General features: G+C 45.6%; 1 protein-coding gene across 1 annotated transcript in view; it reads right to left on the bottom strand.

Annotated features, from left to right (window-relative positions):
- Positions 1-19664, bottom strand: part of LOC140730902 (frizzled-6-like) — an 80832-nt gene that overhangs the window by 16966 nt on the left and 44202 nt on the right. The window contains exons 3-6 of the mRNA XM_073051935.1: positions 15246-15442; positions 12005-13022; positions 2208-2356; positions 726-1136 (exon numbers count right to left, since the gene is read on the bottom strand). Of these exons, the coding sequence (XP_072908036.1) occupies positions 726-1136; positions 2208-2356; positions 12005-13022; positions 15246-15442 (1775 nt within the window). The remainder of the gene's footprint in view (positions 1-725; positions 1137-2207; positions 2357-12004; positions 13023-15245; positions 15443-19664) is intronic.

Below are 19664 nucleotides of genomic sequence, written 5' to 3'. Positions count from 1 at the left end.
TTATGATTACTGCTTTACTTTAGGTTCCCGAATCAAAACTGGCTCATTACACAATACCCAATCCAGAATAGCTGATCCCTTAGTAGTACTGCCCTTTCTCTAGTGGGCTCCACCACAAGCTGCTCTGAAAAGCCATCTTGTAGGCATTCTACAAATTCTTTCTCTTGGGATCCAGCACCAACCTGTTTTTCCCAGTTTAACTGCATGACTTTGTAGCATTGTCCTCTTAACATACCTTTTCTATCTCCCATTATAATCTATATCCCACATTCCAGCTGCTGTTCAAAGGTCTAAATGTAACTCCCACAGGGTCTTTTCACTCTTGCAGTTTCTTAACTCTACCCACAAGGACTTTACATTTTCCAATCCTATTTCACCTCTTTCTAAGGATTTGATTTTATTTTTAACCAAAAGAGTCACTCCAGCCCCTCTGCCTATCTGCCTGCCCTTTCAATACAATGTGTATCCTTGGATGTTAAGCTCCCAGCTACGATTCAGTGATGCCCACAAAGTCATACTTGCCAATCTTTAACTGCGCTACAATTACTCTACCTTATTCCTTATTTCTACATCAAACTACTAACCAATCATTTTAATATTGGAAGGTTAGGATCTGATCCCCAAACTTGAATGCTTACAATAATGTTGAAGAGAATGGAATTCCACTGCATTTGTTAACTTTAGATGCAATTATTAAATTACACAGCAAAGCAGCTGCCCCTCACCTTCCATCTGGGACACGTTGCACGCCTTCAGACTGAACTCTTGGTCCAACAGAGTTGATGTCCTCGTCACTTCCTTTCTCTGTCAAGTCAGCAGACATTGCCTGGCCCAATAAACTGATAGAAGCTCGTTCCCCGGTGGAGACGTTCAACGTGGATGGCATTTCAGGCAGCAGAGCATGATGCTCATTGATTTCAAGAAAATGTTTAGCTTCTGAAAGCGTCCCTGGGCTGGCGGCAGGCAGGGACGTCCCATGACTTGCCCCACCTGTGGTGCATGTCCCCATGGATTTAGAGATGACCCTGAGTTTATGGAAACCCGACTTGTGCTTCTTTTTGTGCTGGACTTTGGAATTGTGCTTTAGGAAAAATTCACAGGACTCCTGCAGCACTCTGCGGCTTTCCGTTATTGGGCTGGGGAGAAAGAAAGACGAGAACGTTCAGAAAATAAGCACCAGTCAAGTCACAATGCAAACCTCAAACGTCATAAACACAAGAGATTTTGTGGATGCTGGGAATCCAGAGCAACACAGACAAAAAGCTGGAGGAGCTCAGCAGATTTTGGGCTGAGACTCTTCATCAGGACTGAAAAGGGGGAAGAAGCCAGAATAAGAGGCTGGGGGAGGGGAGGGAGTACAAGCTGGCAGGTGGCATTGGAAACTAGTTGAGGGAAAAGGCGAGTTGGTGTTGAAGAAAGAAGCTGGGCAGTGATAAGTTAAAGAGGCAAAGATCTGAAGAAGAAAGAATCTGATAGGAGAGGGCAGCAAACTATGGGAGAAAGGAAGGAATAGGGGTACCAGAGGAAGATGATGGGCAGATAAGAAGGGATGAGAGAGGAGACAAAATGGGGAATGGGAAAAAAATGACAAAATGAATATATCTGTGTCTTCACAGAGACAATGACAAAGGAATGTGGCCACGTGGCAGAATGAAAAGATGTAATTTAACTCTTTAATTGTTACAAAATTAAGTTCATAAACCCAAGTATTGCAAAATAACTGGAGATTTGAAATTGAAAAGCAATCTGGAGGTTTCGTCCTCCTCAATAGCTCCAGTGGGTGAACACACTACATGGGAGCGTGAACTGACCCCCTTTCAATGCCACTCTATAAGGCCATCATCATATTTCCACAAAGCAATCATCCCAACCCCCACAACAGCACGTCTATGCTGCGGGAGCACAGCGCCTGCTGTAGGATTGGGGTTCAATTTGTGCTGCTGTCCGTAAGGAGTGTGTGTGTTCTCGCTGTGACCCTGTGGGTTTCCTCGCACTTTCCAATGAGTTAGGGCTAGTAAGTTGTGGGCATTTTATGTTGGCGCCGTAAGCATGGCGACACTTGCCGGCTGCCCAGCATATCCTGGATGCAAACTACGCATTTCACTGTACGTTTTGATGAATAAGTGAAAATAAAGCTAATCTGTTATGCTACTACCTTCCACACCTATTGTAAGCACAGTTACCAAAAGATTGACAAGTGGTCTTACTCTCGCTTGCGAGCGCTCTGAAAGAAATTGGCCCATTCAGAACAGGTCTTCCTACTGCCAACCCAGAAAACTGCTGGTATACCGACAATTAGAGTCATCAGGTATTTCATCATAAAAAGAGACAAGTCAGGTCTAGTGAGAGCTTCTACCTGAATAAAAGCAGACAAAAAAAAGATCAAAATACACCACAGAAAACTGAGTAAGCATTCACAGTTTAATAAAGTTTTATGCCACCACAGCATACATTACAAAATTGGCTAGGTTTTAACCAGGGTGGAAGACTACAGTTCATTAGCAAGAAGAATCAACTTGAGCAATGTTATCATAACCACAAGAGACTCTGCAGATGCTGGAAATACAGAGCAACACACTCAAAATGCTGGAGGAACTCAGGGCAGACAGCATCTCTAGAGACAAATAAACAGTCAATGTCCTGGGCCAGAGATCTTCATCAGGACACTGATGAAGGGTCTCGGTCCATTACATCGACTATTCACCTCCATAGATGCTGCCTTACCTGCTGAGTTTTTCCAGCATTGTGTCAAGTGTTGCAATGTTATCATGACACATTAGGCTTCTTATATCACCTGCAGATAACCACAGTTAAAATTGTCGCTAAGGTCCTGCCCATCTCATCTCTAACTTTGACAGAAGCCTCAGAGAAATGACATAACCAGCTGATGGAGTCCTGTCTCAGTGATAACACTTTGTTACCATTTTCAATTGCTGTTGCCACTATCCACGACAATGTAATTGATGAATGCTCCACTTCTCCTCCTGGATATTGTGACAAGAGTCAAACAAAAATTTTGCCAAAATGTTAAACACCTGAATGCAGGAACTGCAGAAACTATAACTCACCCAATTACAGTTTTGAAATGACACTCATAGGAGTGAGCTCATGCACTCTTAGTTTTTTTTCTCACCCCTCTCCTTCCTGATACAATCAACTCAAACAGGTGTAGATGATCTAGCACAGAAGTTCCCAACCTTGGACCAATGCCATTAAGCAGGGGGGCCATGGAGCCCAGGTTGGGAATCCCTTATCTAGCGGATATTTTATAGTGTGCTGGACAAGGGCCAGTGGAACTGGATACAGTGTACAAACGTAATTGTCTTACAGCTGTCCTGCATGCTGAGTTTAGCCAATTTTTTTTAAAAATGGGTTATTTGAGTGTTTTGGCCTAGTAGTCCTAATTGTGTGCTGGCTTTTCCAAAGCTGGTGTTCAAAGGTTTCCAAGCATCTAAATCCAGTCAGGCCTCTACACGGAGTCCCACAGTGGATTCCTGTCTACAGAGATTCCCCAGCATTATTCTTGGGAATCCAGTTCTTCATCCCACACCAACAGTAAGAACTGATGTAGACTGCGAGTCCCCATACTCTGAGCTGGGAAATTTGGAGAAAAGTTTATACATACACTTGTTTCATTACTGATTTCTAAGAGTTTTAATTATATTTTAACTTTTCAAAAAAATGTTAAAATTGGTTTGCAGTGACTTCATTATTTTTGATCTTCTGAATAAGAGTGACATTTAAAAACTGATGTAGCCTCACAGGTTTTGATAAGAAGCAAACCTCCTACCCCTAGCTTCCTAATAATTGCATATCAGCTTGACTGCATCTCACCAGGTAAATGTGGGTTACAAGCTGGCTAGAACTTAAGTAACACAGAAAAAATGTCTTCCAGTAAGATGGCGGCATGCTCAGGCACAGTGGCCTCTCTGGGTCCAATCAAAGTGCCAATTGTTCATACTTTGTCTTTTTTATGATTACAAGGCATTGCTGGATATTAAGAACATCAAGTACGATAGATCTACACCATCAGTGATGTGCTAGATAGCAATGGAGCTAAAGATGTTGTGCACCATGTTCAAGCCTGCTTCAGCCATCTAGGCAGTGCATGACTCAACAAATGATTGGCTTGGGAGTTGTGGAGGATTTTGGCCAACTAAGGTTGGATAAATACTTTTGTGAGACTATAGAATTGTGTGTCTGTATTACTTAAGGCCTGAATCAGCAGAAAATCATGGAGCTGCCCTCTGCCCTATTGCTGTAGGCACAACGTTACATGGTGTTGCCTTTTAGCTTCTGCTGTAGACATGAGACTACATGGTGTTGCTCTCTAGCTTGCAGCTGTACAAGCTGAGGCTACTTGACGTCGGTGTTTTCCCCCAAGCTTGCTTAGGACAATACCAAATATGGAAATGTTGTACAAATCCTACCCGGTAGAATCCACCATAAACAGGGTGCATGTACTGATCATGAAGTGGTCATTGCTCTCAGTGTCATACAAATAAAGAGTCTCCTAACGAGAAGGAAAAGGAAATCCCCTAACAGACGTGTTTATTGGGATTGCAAGACCCTGTTGGACACAGGCAATGTAAAATGCTGCGAGTCTGATTCATTCGTTCATCAGCGAGACCGATGGCGGGGGTGCTGCATTGCACGGACATGGCCCTTATGCCTCGGGATCGCCTGTTCTGGTCGTCGGTGAAGGAGATGCTGAAGTTAGCTGTCTGCTGCTGGATTCTGTGCTGAATTGGCGGCTGGCCCTTCCCATTTCTGCTGCCCTCCAGTGTTTGCTCCCAAGAAGACAAGCTGTACTACCTTAATCCGAAGCTGCACTTGCAAGAAATGAGGGACTGCTATGGCTTGTTCTTGCAGAAACATAGCTCCAGGACAACATCTGTGTACCATCAATCTACAGCTATGACACTCAGGGTCTTGGGCCATATTTTTTATGTAACAGTATGTTTTTCTGCTATCATAGTTATATGTGTTACTGTGGGTACTGTGTTTTGCATCTTGACCCCAGAGGAATGCTGTTTCATTGGCCATAATCATGTGTATGGTTGAATGACCATTAAGCTTAAACTTGAATATAATCTTGAACACAGCAGGTCAGGCGTCATCTATGGAGGGAAATAAACAGTTGGCCCTTTGGGCTGAGACCCTTCTTCAGCACTGGAAAGGAAAGTTGCTCCTCCAACCTGAGAGTGGCTTCATCGTGGCAAGTAGAAGAGGCCATGGACTGACATGTGAGAATGGTCATGCAGAGTGAAATTAGAATAGCTGGCCACTGGGAAATCCTGCCTGTCATGGATGGAGTGAAGGTGCTTAACAGAACGGTCCCCCAGTCTACATCAGGTCCCACTGATGTAGAGGAGGCCGCAGCGGGATACAGGCTCCAACATGATTTGTTCAGTGTCAACCTGTCAGCAACCTTTGCAGCCCTTTCACTTCCTGACTCCAGCCTGGTGCTGATCATTTCTTCTTCTGCCCTGTTGTCTCCCCTTCCTTCCCCAAGAACTCTGAGGCTAATTTTAACACACCCTATGTTCCAACTCTAACTCATTAACTCAGATTGACCATGCTCAAGTTAAGAATTTTCTGATATTATTGGATTACATATTATTATTATTATTATTACATCACATGGTGCTTCTGTCGTAAAACTTTGTCAGGACGTTATACCTTCATGTTTTGAATTGAAAAAAAGCTTAAGGGGGAAGATAATTCTTGAATTTGTACAACAATTATAACAATGGTATAATTAAAAGGCTTGCAAATGCTAAATGTGCATCCACTGCTTCAAAAGCAGATTAAAAAGTGGAATTCTTTGTAATTAAACAGGATCAACTTGTAGACTACAGCTTATTGCAATTACTTTAACATAATATTCATCATGATACTTTCCCTCTTTAGTTCAAAGTAAATTTAATATCAAAGCATATAGATGTCACTTTCGTGAGATTCATTTTCTTGCAGATGTTCACAGGAAAATAAAGAAAAATTGAATTTAATAAATTATGCTGAATATAATTTATCTTTTTTTTGTATATATCCATATTGTACAATTATACAAAATTGTAAGCTAGGGATGTCTTCAGCAACAGTTTTAAAACAGTTGAAGATAGAGAAAAGAACACCCACAGAACGCTGGAGGAATTCAGCAGATCAGACAGCATTGACGGAAAAGTCAACATTTCAGGCTGAGACCCTTAATCAGCACTGACAGGAAGGGGGAGAATGCCAGAATAAAAAGGTGTTTTTGGTGCTCCCAATGTGACCTCCTCTACATTGGTGAAGCCCGTCATAAATTCAGGGAACGCTTCATTGAGCACCTCAGCACCATCCACAAGTAGGACTACCCAGTGGCCATTCATTTTTAATTCCAATTCCCATTCCCACCCTTGTTCTGATGTGCTGATCCATGGCCTCCTCTTCTGCCAAGACGAAGCCACCCTCAGAGAAGCAACACCTTGTATTCTCTCAGGGTACCCTCCAAGCTGATGACACGAATATTAATTTCTACTTGCAGTAAAAAAAAATTCCACCACCCCCACCACCTCAATTCTCCACCCTGACCTTTTACATCTTCTCACCTGCCTATCACTTCCCCCTTGGTTTCTTCCTCCTTCCCTTCTGTCTATTGTCCACTCTCCTTTCCAATCAGATTCTTTCTTTCTTCAGCCTTGACCTTTCCCACCCGCCTGGTTTCACCTAGCCTCTTTCCCCTCCCCCCACCTTTATATTCTGGCATCCTCCCCCTTTCTCCTCAGTCCTGAAGAAGGGTCTTGGTCTGAACTTGGCTGAATTGTTTACTCTTTTCCACAGGTGCTGCCTGACCTGCTGAGTTCTTCCAGCATTTTGTATGTGTTGCTTTGGGTTTCCAGCTTCTGCAGACATTCTCGTGTTTGTAAAGTAAAAGAAAGATACTTTATTATCTAAAACACTATAGGGATTTAATGAAGTGTTGATGAGATTGCATTCAGGAGATCAGGAGCTAATTAAAGATGACAAATGGCAATTTGACTGTAGCCATTCTTAGTCTACTTTATATCACAGTCGCTGGAAGCAAACAAAGTTCAAAGCTCTCTGCAATATTGATCTCCTGAATCTGACTATTTCTCATCAATGATTTGATAAGAGCTTATTTGCACAAAAAGTCATCAGAGTTAATCACAAGATGTTTTTGATCCAAAACATCCATAACACAAAATAACTGCATAGTTCTGCATGCAGCACACTTTATAAACAACACTGTGGCGACCCACTTTCTGCGCAGGCAAACCAGCTCACAAATAGCCAGCGCGCGGGGGGAGACTTTGGTAATGCACCTCTGATGTCATTTCCGCCCGGAGAGGGCGGGCGCTAGGGATTAAATGTCAGCGCCGAAGTTTGAATAAACTAGTCTCGAATCGACTTACCGACTGCGTGTCATTGTCTCTAGCTCTGTATGTAGTACATTGCTACATTGGTGACCCCGACGGTCCAAATGGGATTTGGACCAAAGATGACTGACTCTTCATCTGTTCACACAGTTTCGTTAAAACTGCCGACTTTCTGGACGCTGCGACCACGCGTGTGGTTTAGCCAAGCAGAAGCCCAGTTCCAGATTCGGCAGGTATCCTCTGATTCCACGCGTTACTACCACGTGGTGAGCGCTCTTGACCAGGAGACGGCTGCCCAGGTTGCGGATTTCATACAGTCGCCCCCGGATGAAGGCAAATATGAAGCATTCAAGGCGCTGCTCATTGGGACCTTTGGCCTCTCACGGTGTGAGCGGGGTGCCCGACTGCTTCACCTGGATGGTTTGGGAGACAGACTGCCATCAGCATTGATGAACGAGATGCTGTCCCTGGCCGACGGACACAAGCCCTGCCTCATGTTCGAGCAAGCTTCCTAGAGCGACTGCCCAAGGACATACATCTGCTGCTGGTCGACGCAGATTTCAGCGACTCCCGGAAGGTGGTGGCCCGGGCAGACGTGCTGTGGAAAGCCAAGAGGGAGAGCATGGCATCCGTCGGTCAGATTACCAGGCCACGCGCCCAACAGCAGACCAGACCAGGCCCGGCAGGGGGGTGCACACAACACAGAGGCAGGAGTGAGGAGGACAGTGAAGAGTGGTGTTGCTACCACCAGCGGTGGGGCACAGAAGCCCGCCGTTGTCGCCCGCCCTGCAAGGGCCAGGGCCAGCTGCCGCTAATGACTATGGCGGCTGGCTACCAGGACAGCCTCATGTATGTCTGGGACAAACAGTCAGGACGCCGCTTCTTGGTCGACACCAGAGCAAAAATCAGCGTCTTGCCCCCGACGGGATACAACACCCGCAACAGGAAGCCAGGACCCACCCTGAAGGCCGCAAACGGCAGCACGATACGGACCTACGGCACCCGCACAGTGCAGCTGCAGTTCGGCGCCAGCCGGTTCACGTGGGATTTCACACTGGCCGCTGTGGCCCAACCACTCCTGGGGGCAGACTTCTTGCGAGCACACAGCCTGCTGGTCGACTTGCAAGGGAAAAGACTGGTATATGCCGAGACTTTCCAGACATTCTCCCTGGGTGAAGCCAAGTTGCTGGCCCCACACCTGGATTCCATCACACTGCTGGACAACAAATTCACCAGAATCCTGGCGGACTTTCCATCGATTCTGGCACCGCAGTTCACGGCAGCCATGCCCAAACATGGGGTTCAGCACCACATCCCAACAAAGGGACCACCCCTCTACTCCCGCGCACGAAGGCTCCCCCCGGAAAAGCTCCGCCTGGCGAAGGAGGAGTTCAAGAGGATGGAGGAATTGGGGATCGTATGGAGGTCCGACAGCCCATGGGCCTCCCCTGTGCACATGGTGCCCAAAGCAGCCGGGGGTTGGAGACCATGCGGCGACTACCGCAGACTGAACGAGGCTACCACTCCAGACCGCTACCCCGTGCCGCACACACAGAACTTTGCAGCAAACCTGCACGGGGCAAGAATATTTTCCAAAGTAGACCTCGTCCAGGGATACCATCAAATCCCGGTGCACCCTGAAGACATCCCCAAAACAGCACTTATCACCCCGTTCGGCCTGTTCGAGTTCCTCCGAATGCTGTTCGGCCTGAAAAATGCTGCACAGACGTTCCAGCGGCTAATGGACGCAGTGGGACGCGACCTGGACTTAGCGTTCATCTATTTGGACGACATCCTTATAGCCAGCAGTAGTCGCTAGGAGCATCTGTCCCACCTCCGCCAGCTCTACTCCCACCTGAGTGATTTCGGCCTCACGATCAACCCGGCCAAATGCCAGTTCGGTCTCGATACCATTGACTTCCTGGGCCACAGGATTACCAAAGACGGGGCAACACCTCTGCCCGCCAAGGTAGACGCAATCTGTCACTTTGCCCAGCCCAACACAGTCAAAGGCCTACAGGAGTTTGTTGGTACGGTGAACTTCTACCACCGTTTCCTCCCCTCAGCAGCCCGTATCATGCGCCCTTTGTACACCCTGATGTAGGGTAAAGGCAAGGACATTACTTGGGACGAGGAGGCTGCGGCCGCTTTCGTCAAAGCCAAAGAAGCCTTGGCAGATGCCGCGATGCTGGTGCACCCCAGAACGGACGTTCTGACCACCCTCACGGTGGACACATCCGACACAGCAGTCGGTGGGGTGCTGGGGCAGCTCATCGAGGGGCGCTGGCAACCCTTGGCGTTCTTCAGCAAGCACCTACGACCACCCGAACTCAAGTACAGTGCTTTCGACCGGGAGCTGTTGGCACTGTATCTGGCAATCCGGCATTTCAGGTACTTCTTGGAAGGCTGGCCGTTCGTCGCGTTCACAGACCACAAACCGTTGACCTTTGCATTCACAAAGGTGTCCGATCCCTGGTCGGCTCGCCAGCAGCGACATCTGTCCTACATCTCCGAGTACACGACGGACATCCAGCATGTCTCGGGAAAGGACAACGTCGTGGCGGACGCACTCTCCAGACCAGCTGTCACTGCCCTGTCCCTGGGGGTGGACTATGCAGCACTGGCGGAGGCGCAGCAGGCAGATGATGAGATGCCCAGCTACAGGACCGCAGTCTCGGGTTTGCAGCTGCAGGACTTTCTCGTAGGCCCAGGTGAGAGGACCCTCCTGTGCGACATGGCTACCGGCCAACCTCGCCCCATTGTCCCGGCAGCCTGGAGGCTGCGAGTTTTCAACTCCATACACGATTTGGTGCACCCATCGATCAGGACAACCGTCCGGCTGGTCTCCAGCAAGTTCACATGGCACAGACTTCACAAGCAGGTCAGTGAATGGGCCAGAACGTGCGCGCAGTGCCAAACAGCCAAGGTGCAGCGGCACACTAAAGCCCCGCCGCAGCAGTTCGAACCCACCCACCGGAGGTTCGACCACATTCATGTGGATATCGTGGGCCCCCTACCAGTGTCCCAAGGAGCGCGGTATCTCCTAACTATGGTAGACCGGTTCACGAGGTGGCCAGAGGCGGTCCCGCTCACCGACACATCTGCCGATTCCTGCGCCCGAGCACTGATCGCAACCTGGGTAGCACGCTTCGGGGTACCGGCCCACATTACCTCCGACAGAGGCGCCCAGTTCACCTCCAGCCTGTGGTCAGCTGTGGCCAGCCTGTTGGGAACGCAGCCACACTGCACTACTGCCTACCACCCACAGTCAAATGGACTAGTGGAGCGTTTCCACTGTCACTTGAAGTCGGCTCTCATGGCCCGCCTGAGAGGACCTAACTGGGTGGACGAGCTTCCCTGGGTCCTACTTGGAATTCGCACAGCGCCCAAAGAGGATCTGCACACCTCGTCAGCCGAGTTGGTGTACGGCGCACCCCCGGCCGTCCCAGGAGAGTTCATACCAGCCCCAAGGGGGCAAGAGGAAGAACCCGCAGCAGTCTTGGACAGACTATGCGAAAGTCTCGGCAATCTGGCCCCCGTGTCGACTTCACAGTACAGATGGGCCCCGACCCATGTACCCAAAGACCTGCGGGACTGTAAGTTTGCGTTTGTACGAAGGGGCGGACACCGGGCACCGCTACAGCGGCCGTACGAGGGTCCGTTCAAGGTGATCAACAACAACGGGTCCACATATGTTCTGGACATTGGGGGGAAAGAGGAGGTTTTCACGGTGGACCGACTCAAACCAGCCCATGTGGACTTGGTGCAGCCGGTTGAGATTCAGGCACCGCGGCGCAGAGGCCGACCTCCCAAACAGAGGCTGATCCAGACTGTGGACATTGGGGGGTGTATTGCCGGTTCTGGGGGGGGGGGGGGGGGGGGTTTATGTGGCGATCCACTTTCTGCGCAGGCGAACTGGCTCACAAATAGCCAGCGCGCGGGGAGAGATTTTGGTAATGCACCTCTGACGTCATTTCCACCTGGAGAGGGCGGGCGCTAGGGATTAAATGCCAGCGCCGCGAAGTTTGAATAAACTAGTCTGGAAACGACTTACCGACTGCGTGTCGTTGTCTCTAGCTCTGTATGTAGTACATCGCTACAACACTACAATATAGTGGTGCTGAGTCTAACCTCATCTGTATTCTCTAAAACACAAGAGTTTCTGCAAATACTGGAAATCCAGAGTATACACAAAATGCTGGAGGAACTCAGCAGGTCAGGCAGCCTCTACGGAGAGGAATAAATAGTCGTTTTTCAGACCAAGACACTTCATCAAGTCTCACCCTGAAATGTTGACTCTTTATTCCTCTCGGTGGATACTGCCTGACCTGCTGAGCTCCTCCAGTATTTTGTGTATTACCATGTAACCTAACCTTCTCCTGCTCATTTATTCAAAAATAAAAGACCAGTAAAATGCTTATGGTTCTGTTTAAATAAATAGTCATAAAATATCACAACTAGGACTATCCTATTGATTACTTCCTATTACATTACCACCTTAGAACAGCTACCTAGAAGCGGAAACCCCAATTCTCTCTGCTCATGATGAACAGTATATAATTTTAGAGTCGTAATTGTTCACAGTGACATATAATGACATTGACAAAGGCTTTTGAAAGTACCTGATTGGGACACGGAATGGGATAATCTTGACAGTAGTCGTGAACCCACGTAGTTTCCCAAGTCGTCCGAAGAGCTTGCTCATAAATATAACATCCCAGGAGTGCTACCAATGGCACCAAGTATAGGCCGCTGAAAACTCCAATTCGAATCATAAACTTCTTTAGTTTCTCCTGATTTCTTTCGTCATGTTGGATTACCTGCCGTACGTGATTCAAGGAAATAATTCCTGCCAAAAGGAGGGACAATCCCACCACCACACAGAGGCACAATGGTGTCAGGATAAAATAACGCAAAGCATTCAAGTCATACAGACCGACAAAGCATACACCACTAATATTGTCACCTTCAACTTTGTTTAAGGCAAGCAGCATTATTGTGAATATCCCAGGCATTCCCCAGGCAAAAGAATGGTACCACAATGCCTTCTGTTCAATAGCTTCACAACTCCACTTCAAACCTGCTGCTAGGAACCAGGTGATGGTCAGAATTACCCACCAAACAGTTCCTGACATGGTAAAGAAATATAAGAGCATAAAAAGGATTGTGCATCCTTTGTTCTGTGCACCTATGACAACTGTTTCCACGGTACCCAATTTCTCATTTGCTTTGTTGCAAACTATGTTATTACCAGCAATGAAACCAACAAAGTAGATCAGAGATACCATGCTATAACATACTGCATAAAAAATAATAGGTCGCTCAGGGTAACGGAATCTTCGAACATCGATGAGAAAAGTCAAGAATGTAAAGAGAGTTGAACAGAGACAAATGATGGAAACAATTCCAATGAAATACTTGGCAAAGTTCAGTTCATTTTCTCTGAAGTACATGTTGGGACATGGTGGCAAACAGTCACCCACACCAAGAAACGAACTACCATGCCCAGTTGGGTTCTTGAGGGGTCGTGGACACCAAAATCCATAATCTTTCACTACCATTTGTGAAGTCTTCTCTGTGACCGATCTTGGAGTTGAAGCTATAGCTGAAGTGTGTTGGCCACCATTGCAATATTCTAACCTTGAAATTAAAAAAAAAACAAACTTCTCTTAAAAATTAGTTAAAAATTCAAATTATGCTGAACTTATCAAACATCAGCATGATATTTAAGCACTTCCACCTTTTCAAAGTTCAAAGTAAATTTTATTATCAGAGTACACACATGCCACCACATACAACCCTGAGATTTTTTTTCCTGCTGCCATAACTCAGCAAATCTGTAGAATGAGAAACTATAAACAGGGTCAATGAAGGAGCAAGTAGAACATGGAAGACAATGAACTGTGTAAAAGCAAAATAAATAAATAGCAATAAATAACAAGGGCATGAAATACCAAGATAAAAAGTCCTCAAAGTGAGATCATTGTAGTGGGCACATCTCAATAGACGAGTGTAGTTTCCACCTTTGTATTTATTACATTATATTCAGAATTCCTGCTGAGAAAAATCCAAGTTGCTACCCAAATTTTACATCTAGTTTCTACACTTAGCTAGTGCCCAAATGGATAAATTTTATCTTCCGTAATTCAACTGAGTCTTCTTTGTTTAATGTCTCCCCAGTCAGAAATGCTGATAACAGAACAAAAAAGGGATGAAGCCACCTTTTGTGGAACAAAACACTTGTTAGTCACTACCACAGCAAACCCTAAAAAAAACAATGGTTTCAAGTCTATAATGCGAGCACAAGGGTAAGTTCTGTCCCATCACAATATTGCCTCAATAAACATGGATAGAGCATGTGTTTTTGGCTTAAAAATTAATTTGCCCCCAAAAAGGTGTGTCAAGTGAACGTAGCATTGAGCTCCCCCTCACTTTTCTATGCAAATGTCAGTCCCAAAGCCTCAATCTGCCACCTATTACACTGTCCAAAAAGCTTTGCACAAGGAGTGATGTCATTCCATTCTCCTCAATATAGAAATCGCTTTGTTGTTCAAAGACATGACTCACAATCAAAACTAGCTGGATAAATTTCTAGGGCAATGCGTGGTAATATGGAAATAGCTACAACTGCTCCACACCAGAGGGGGAAGAACATTGATTTTTATCCCCTCAGCACTGAAAAATGCAGGCTTTTATGTTTACAAAATGCACGTTGATGGCAAAAATTGAAGGAGAACTTTGGAGCATAAAGAGAGACTGATCAAGTTTTTGATTGGTAAGGGAACTAATGATTATGGGGAGAAGGCAAAAGAATGGAGTTGAAAAAAATTATTTGTATTTTGTTTCATTTAGTGACACAGCATGGTAACAAGCCCTTCCAACCCAATGAGGTTGTGCTGCCCAATTACATCTTATGTAATTGATTAATGTTCTAATAATTTAACCCGTACACCTTTGCAAGGTGCAAGGAAAGTGGAACATCCATTGGACATGGGGAGAATGTACACTCTCCTCACAGACAACAGGGCTATTGAACCTGGCGCTATAGTAGCATTATTCTAACCATTGCCCTACTATGCCATACACTATCAGCCATGTTTCAATGGCAGAGCAGACTCAGAATGCCAACTGGCCTAACTCTGTTCCTATATCTTACAGATTTATGGAAAACCTGAGGTGTGGAAGGAAGTTCTAGAGTGCTGGATCATGACTTCAAGGTTCATTGGAAAAAGAAAAACTCATTGGAGGTTGAGAAAAAAGGGGGCTCTGGACTTGAAAGTATCACCTAAATACCATGCTCTAAATCAATGACAATTATTGTCTCCCAAACCTAATTTATTGTTATCCTTCAGATAAGCAGTAGTGGAGATTGTCAAAGAGCACAAGGTGTGCCAAGTGTTAATGCTGGGTTTTGAGTGAGAGAGTTTGGACTGGCCAGCCTGAAGGCGACTGAGAAGGTTTAGTACATTTACAATGGTTTCTCCAGCAGCAGGGGTGAATATCTCAACAGGCATTTTGGGAATGAACTGTTACGAGGTTTGATGCCCAGCTGAGAGTCAAGCAGAGCATTAAGCACTACAAAATTAAAATCCAACATGTAAATTTAGAGAGAAAATGTACCTCCAGGCCAAAAAGAAGAGAAACATTTCATTGCATTTTGTAAATTCAATGCTTTGTTTTTGCTCAAACTTGTTTCTCGATCTCATTCCTCAACCCTACAATGAGAGATATCCATCTTCCCACTCTCCTCCCAGAGTTAGAGAGATACCTATCACACTCCACACCACCCCCCACCCTCCCTGCCAAACTGAGAGAGATATTTATCACATAACTTGGGTCAGACACCAATGCAATTCTTCATACCGATCACATTGCAGCTCCTCTGGCCACAAGATCCCAAATGTCTCGATCAGTTTTTCACAGTCCTTAAGAACTTTCTCACAAAGCTCTCGACAGGGTGGGACAATCTGACGTTCTTCTGTGCAGGCTGGCACAAACGCACTGCATAGAAACATTTTCACATCCGGTGAACAAACCAGTTTCATAAGAGGCAGGAAGGGCTGCAGAATGAGAGAGGAGAATGCAAAATTAATGCATTAATGATGACACAATTCCCACTGGACAGCATCACAACCTTTACATTGACATACCATGCTTTCTCAAACTAGAATTAGAAAGTATGGCAACACACACAAAATGATGGAGGAACTCAGCAGGTCAGGCAATGTCGACGGAGAGGAATAAAGAGTCAACATCTCGGGGTGAGACCCTTCATCAGAATCAGGTTTAATATCACCGGCATGTCGTGAAATTTGTTGTCTTTGTGGCAGCAGCACAATGCAATACATAATAGAGAAATGTGAATTACAACAAGTATAAATATATATTAAATAGTTAAATTAAATTAGTAGCTCAAAAATAGTGAGATGCTGTTCATGGGTTCAATGTCCATTCAGAAATTGCATGGCACAGGGGAAGAAGCTGTTCCTGAATTGTTGAGTGTGTGCCTTCAGGCCTCTGTACCTCCTCCCTGATGGTAGCAATGAGAACGAGGCATGACCTGCTTGATGGGGGTCCTTAACGATGGATGCCGCCTTTTTGAGGCATCCTTATGTTGAGCTCAGGAAGGATCCTCAGAGATACTGACACCCAGGAACTTGAAATTGTTCACTCTTTCCACTTCTGATTCTGCTATAAGGACTGGTGATTATTCCCTCGTCTTACCCTTTCTGATCATGACATCCCATTTTGCTCTGGTTTTGTAAAAAGAGAACTGCTGATCAGTCACGTTATCCACCTGCGACACTGGTAGACAGGATGGTGTTTGGTATGCTTGCTTTCATTGGTCAGGGCATTGAGAACAAGTTGAAATGTCACGTTACAACAGTACAAGATGTTGGGGAGGCACGTCCAAAGTGTTGTAAGCAGGATGGTCACATCGCTATAGGAAACCTGTCATCATGCAGGAATGGGTACAGAAAAGACTCACGTGGATATTGCCTGGACTGGAGGACTTACAAGGAGGGACTGGATGGGCTGGGTCTTTTTTTTTTCTCTAGTAGTTAATGGAGATGGAAGAGTGGCTCAAGGAATTGCAACAGGAATGATCTCTTTGGAACATCAGCGTGTGTGAAAAGAGTTACTTTTCAATCAGGATGGTGACTGAGATTTAAAAGGCCGAGCTTCGCAGCAGTTTCTGTGAGTTGAGGAGCAGCCAATCAGTAAGAGGGATTCATTGGAATGGGCCAACAGAAGAAACTCAAGTACAACTAGAGCAGCCATTCTTGTGAGTGGGTCAGTGTTTAAAGTGGCTTTTGGCTCATCAGGTAAAGTATTTGGTGAGTTCTTCTCTTTCTGTTCTTATTTGCTCATTGCTCATCTTTTAGGGCAGAGCAGTGTAGTGAGAGTGGCTCCAGGGGCAGTGTTTTGTACTGTGTGTGGGATGTGGGAAGTCTGGGAGAACTCCAGTCTCTCAGATAAACACATCTGCACCAGCTCAATGACCATTGACTCATATGGGAGAATGAGGAGGGGAAAGACAAAAGCTACAGGGAGGTAGTCACCCCTAGATTGTAGGAAACAGGTAACTGGGTGACTGTCAGGCGAAGAAGGGGAAATGCACAGCCAGTGCAGAGTACACCTGTGGCTGGTCCCCTCAATAACACATATACAATAGATACTATTGAGGGGGATGACCTACCGGGGTGAGCCACAGTGACCGGGTCTCTGGCACTGAGTCTGGTGCTGTGGCTCGGAAGAGCAGAGAGGTGAAGACAACTGCAGTGTTGATAGAGATTCCATAGTCAGAGGAACAGAAACGAGATTCTGTGAGTGCAATAGAGATACCCGTATGGTATGTTGCCTCCCTGGTGCCAGCATCAGGTGTGTCTCGGATCGTGTCCAAGGCATTCTCAGGGCGAGGGTGAGCAGCCAGTTGTCTTAGTACACATTGGCACCAGTGACATAGGTACACAAGGTGAGGAGGTCCTGAAGAGCGATTTTAGGGAGGTAGGTAGGTAGCTGAAAAACAGGACCTCCAGTGTAGTAATCTCTGGATTGCTGCCTGTGCCATGTACCAATGAGGGTAAAAATAGGATAATTTGGCAGGTGTGGCTGAGGAACTGGTGCAGGGGCCAGGGGTTCAGGGATAATTGGGATCTCTTCTGGGGAAGGTACAAACTGTACAAAAGGAACCAATTACACTTGAACCCGAGGGGGTCCATTATTCTTGTGGGCAGGTCAGCTAGAGTTGTTTGGGACAGCTTAAACTAATTTGGCAGGGGGATGGATAGTGCTGAGGATGAGGAAGCTGGTTTACAAACAAAGGCAGTACAGTCTGTAGTGAGACTCTTAGCAAGGAGAGGTTGATGATAGGGCAAAATTGCAGTCAACAGGATGAGTTGCAATGGAAAAAGTGGACCAAATCAAAAAGGAAGAATACAGGACTGAAGGTATTTTATTTGAATGCGTACAGTATACAAAATAAGGAAGATGAACTTGTAGCAGTCACAGATTGGCATGTATGATGAGGCATCACTGAATCAGTGCTGAAAGAAGATTACAGCTGTGAGATAATGTCCAAGGATACACATTGTATCAAAAGGACAGGCAGGAAGGCAGAGGTGGTGGCATAACTCTGTGGGTAAAAAAAAGAAATCATATCATTAGATAGAAGTGACATAGGGTTAGAAGGTGTTGAATCATTGATGGTAGTGCTAAGGAACTCCAAGGGTAAAAAGACCCTGATGGGAATTGTATACAGAACCCCAAACAGTAATAAGGATGTTATCTACAAATTACAATGGGAGATATAAAATGCATGGCAAAAGGGCAATGTTACAATGTTCATGGGGGATTTCAATATGCAATAGATTGGGAAAATCAGGTTGGTGCTGGATCCCAAGAAGGGGAGTTTCTAGAATGCCTATGAAACGGCTTTTTAGAGCAGCTCATGGTTGAACCCACTAGGAGATCAGCAATTCTGGATTGAGTGTTGTGCAATGAACTAGAATTGGTTAGAGAGCTTAGGGTAAAAGAACCCGTAGGGACAAGTGATCATAATATGATCAAATTCATCCTGCAATTTGAGAAGGAGAAGTTAAAAATCAGATGTATCAGTAATACAGAGGAGTAAAGGGAATTGCAGAGGCTGAGAGTGGAGTTGGCCGGAATTGATTGAAAAAGAACACTGGCTGGGATGACAACGAAGTAGCAATGGCTGGAATTTCTGGAAGTAATTCAAAAGGCACAGGACATCCTAAAGAGGAAGAAGTACTCTAAAGGCAAGATGGCACAACCGTGGCTAACAAGTCAAAGCCAACATAAAAGCCAAAGAGAGGGCATATTATAGAGCAAAAAATAGTGAGAAGTTAGAGGATTGGAAACCTTTTAAAAAGCAACAGAAGGCAACTAAAAAGTCAATAAGCAGGTAAAGATGGAATATAAAAGTAAGCTGATCAATTATATTAAAGGGGATACCAGAAGATCCTTCTGATACACAAAATGTAAAAGAGGGGTGAGAATGGATTTCGGACCATTGAAAAACAATGCTGGAGAGGTAGTAATGGGGGACAAGGAAATGGCAGATGAACTGAATTAAGTATTTTGCATCAGTCTTCACTATGGAAGAAAAACTAGCTGTATGGTGGAAGTTCTAGGTGACAGGGGTCATGAAGTGTGTGAAGTTACCATTACTAGAGAGAAGGTTCTTGGGAAACTGAATGGCTTGAAGCTAGATAAGTCACCCGGACCAAATGGTGTACACCGCAGGGTTCTGAAAGACATGGATGACAAGATCATGGAGGCATTAGTCATGATCCTTCAAAAATCACTAGATTCTGTAATGGTTCTGGAAGACTGGAAAATTGCCAATGTCACTCCATTCTTCAAGAAAGAAGAAAGGCAGAGGAAAGAAATTAGGCCAGTTAGTCTGACTTCAGTGGTTGAAAAGATGTTGGAGTTGATTGTTAAGGATGTGAAGTCAGAGTACTTGGAGGCACATGATAAAATAGGCCATAGTCAGCATAGTTTCCTCAAGGAAAAATCTTCCCCAACAAATTTGTTGGAATTCTTTGAAGAAATAACTAGCAGGATAGACGAATGAGAATCAACTGATGTTGTGTACTTGGATTTTCAGAAGGCCCTTGACAAGGTGCCACACATGAGGTGCTTAACAAGTAAAGAGCTCATGGTATTACAGGACAGATACCAGCATAGATAAATCAGTGGCAGGAGGAAAATAGTGGAAATAAAGGAAGCCTTTTCTGGTTGGCTGCCAGTGAC

The sequence above is a fragment of the Hemitrygon akajei genome, chromosome 1 (assembly GCF_048418815.1).
Source record: "Hemitrygon akajei chromosome 1, sHemAka1.3, whole genome shotgun sequence".
Classification (NCBI taxonomy): Eukaryota; Metazoa; Chordata; class Chondrichthyes; order Myliobatiformes; family Dasyatidae; genus Hemitrygon; species Hemitrygon akajei.
The sequence above is the reverse complement of the archived record's forward strand: the minus strand, read 5'-3'. Positions and strand labels throughout refer to the sequence as shown.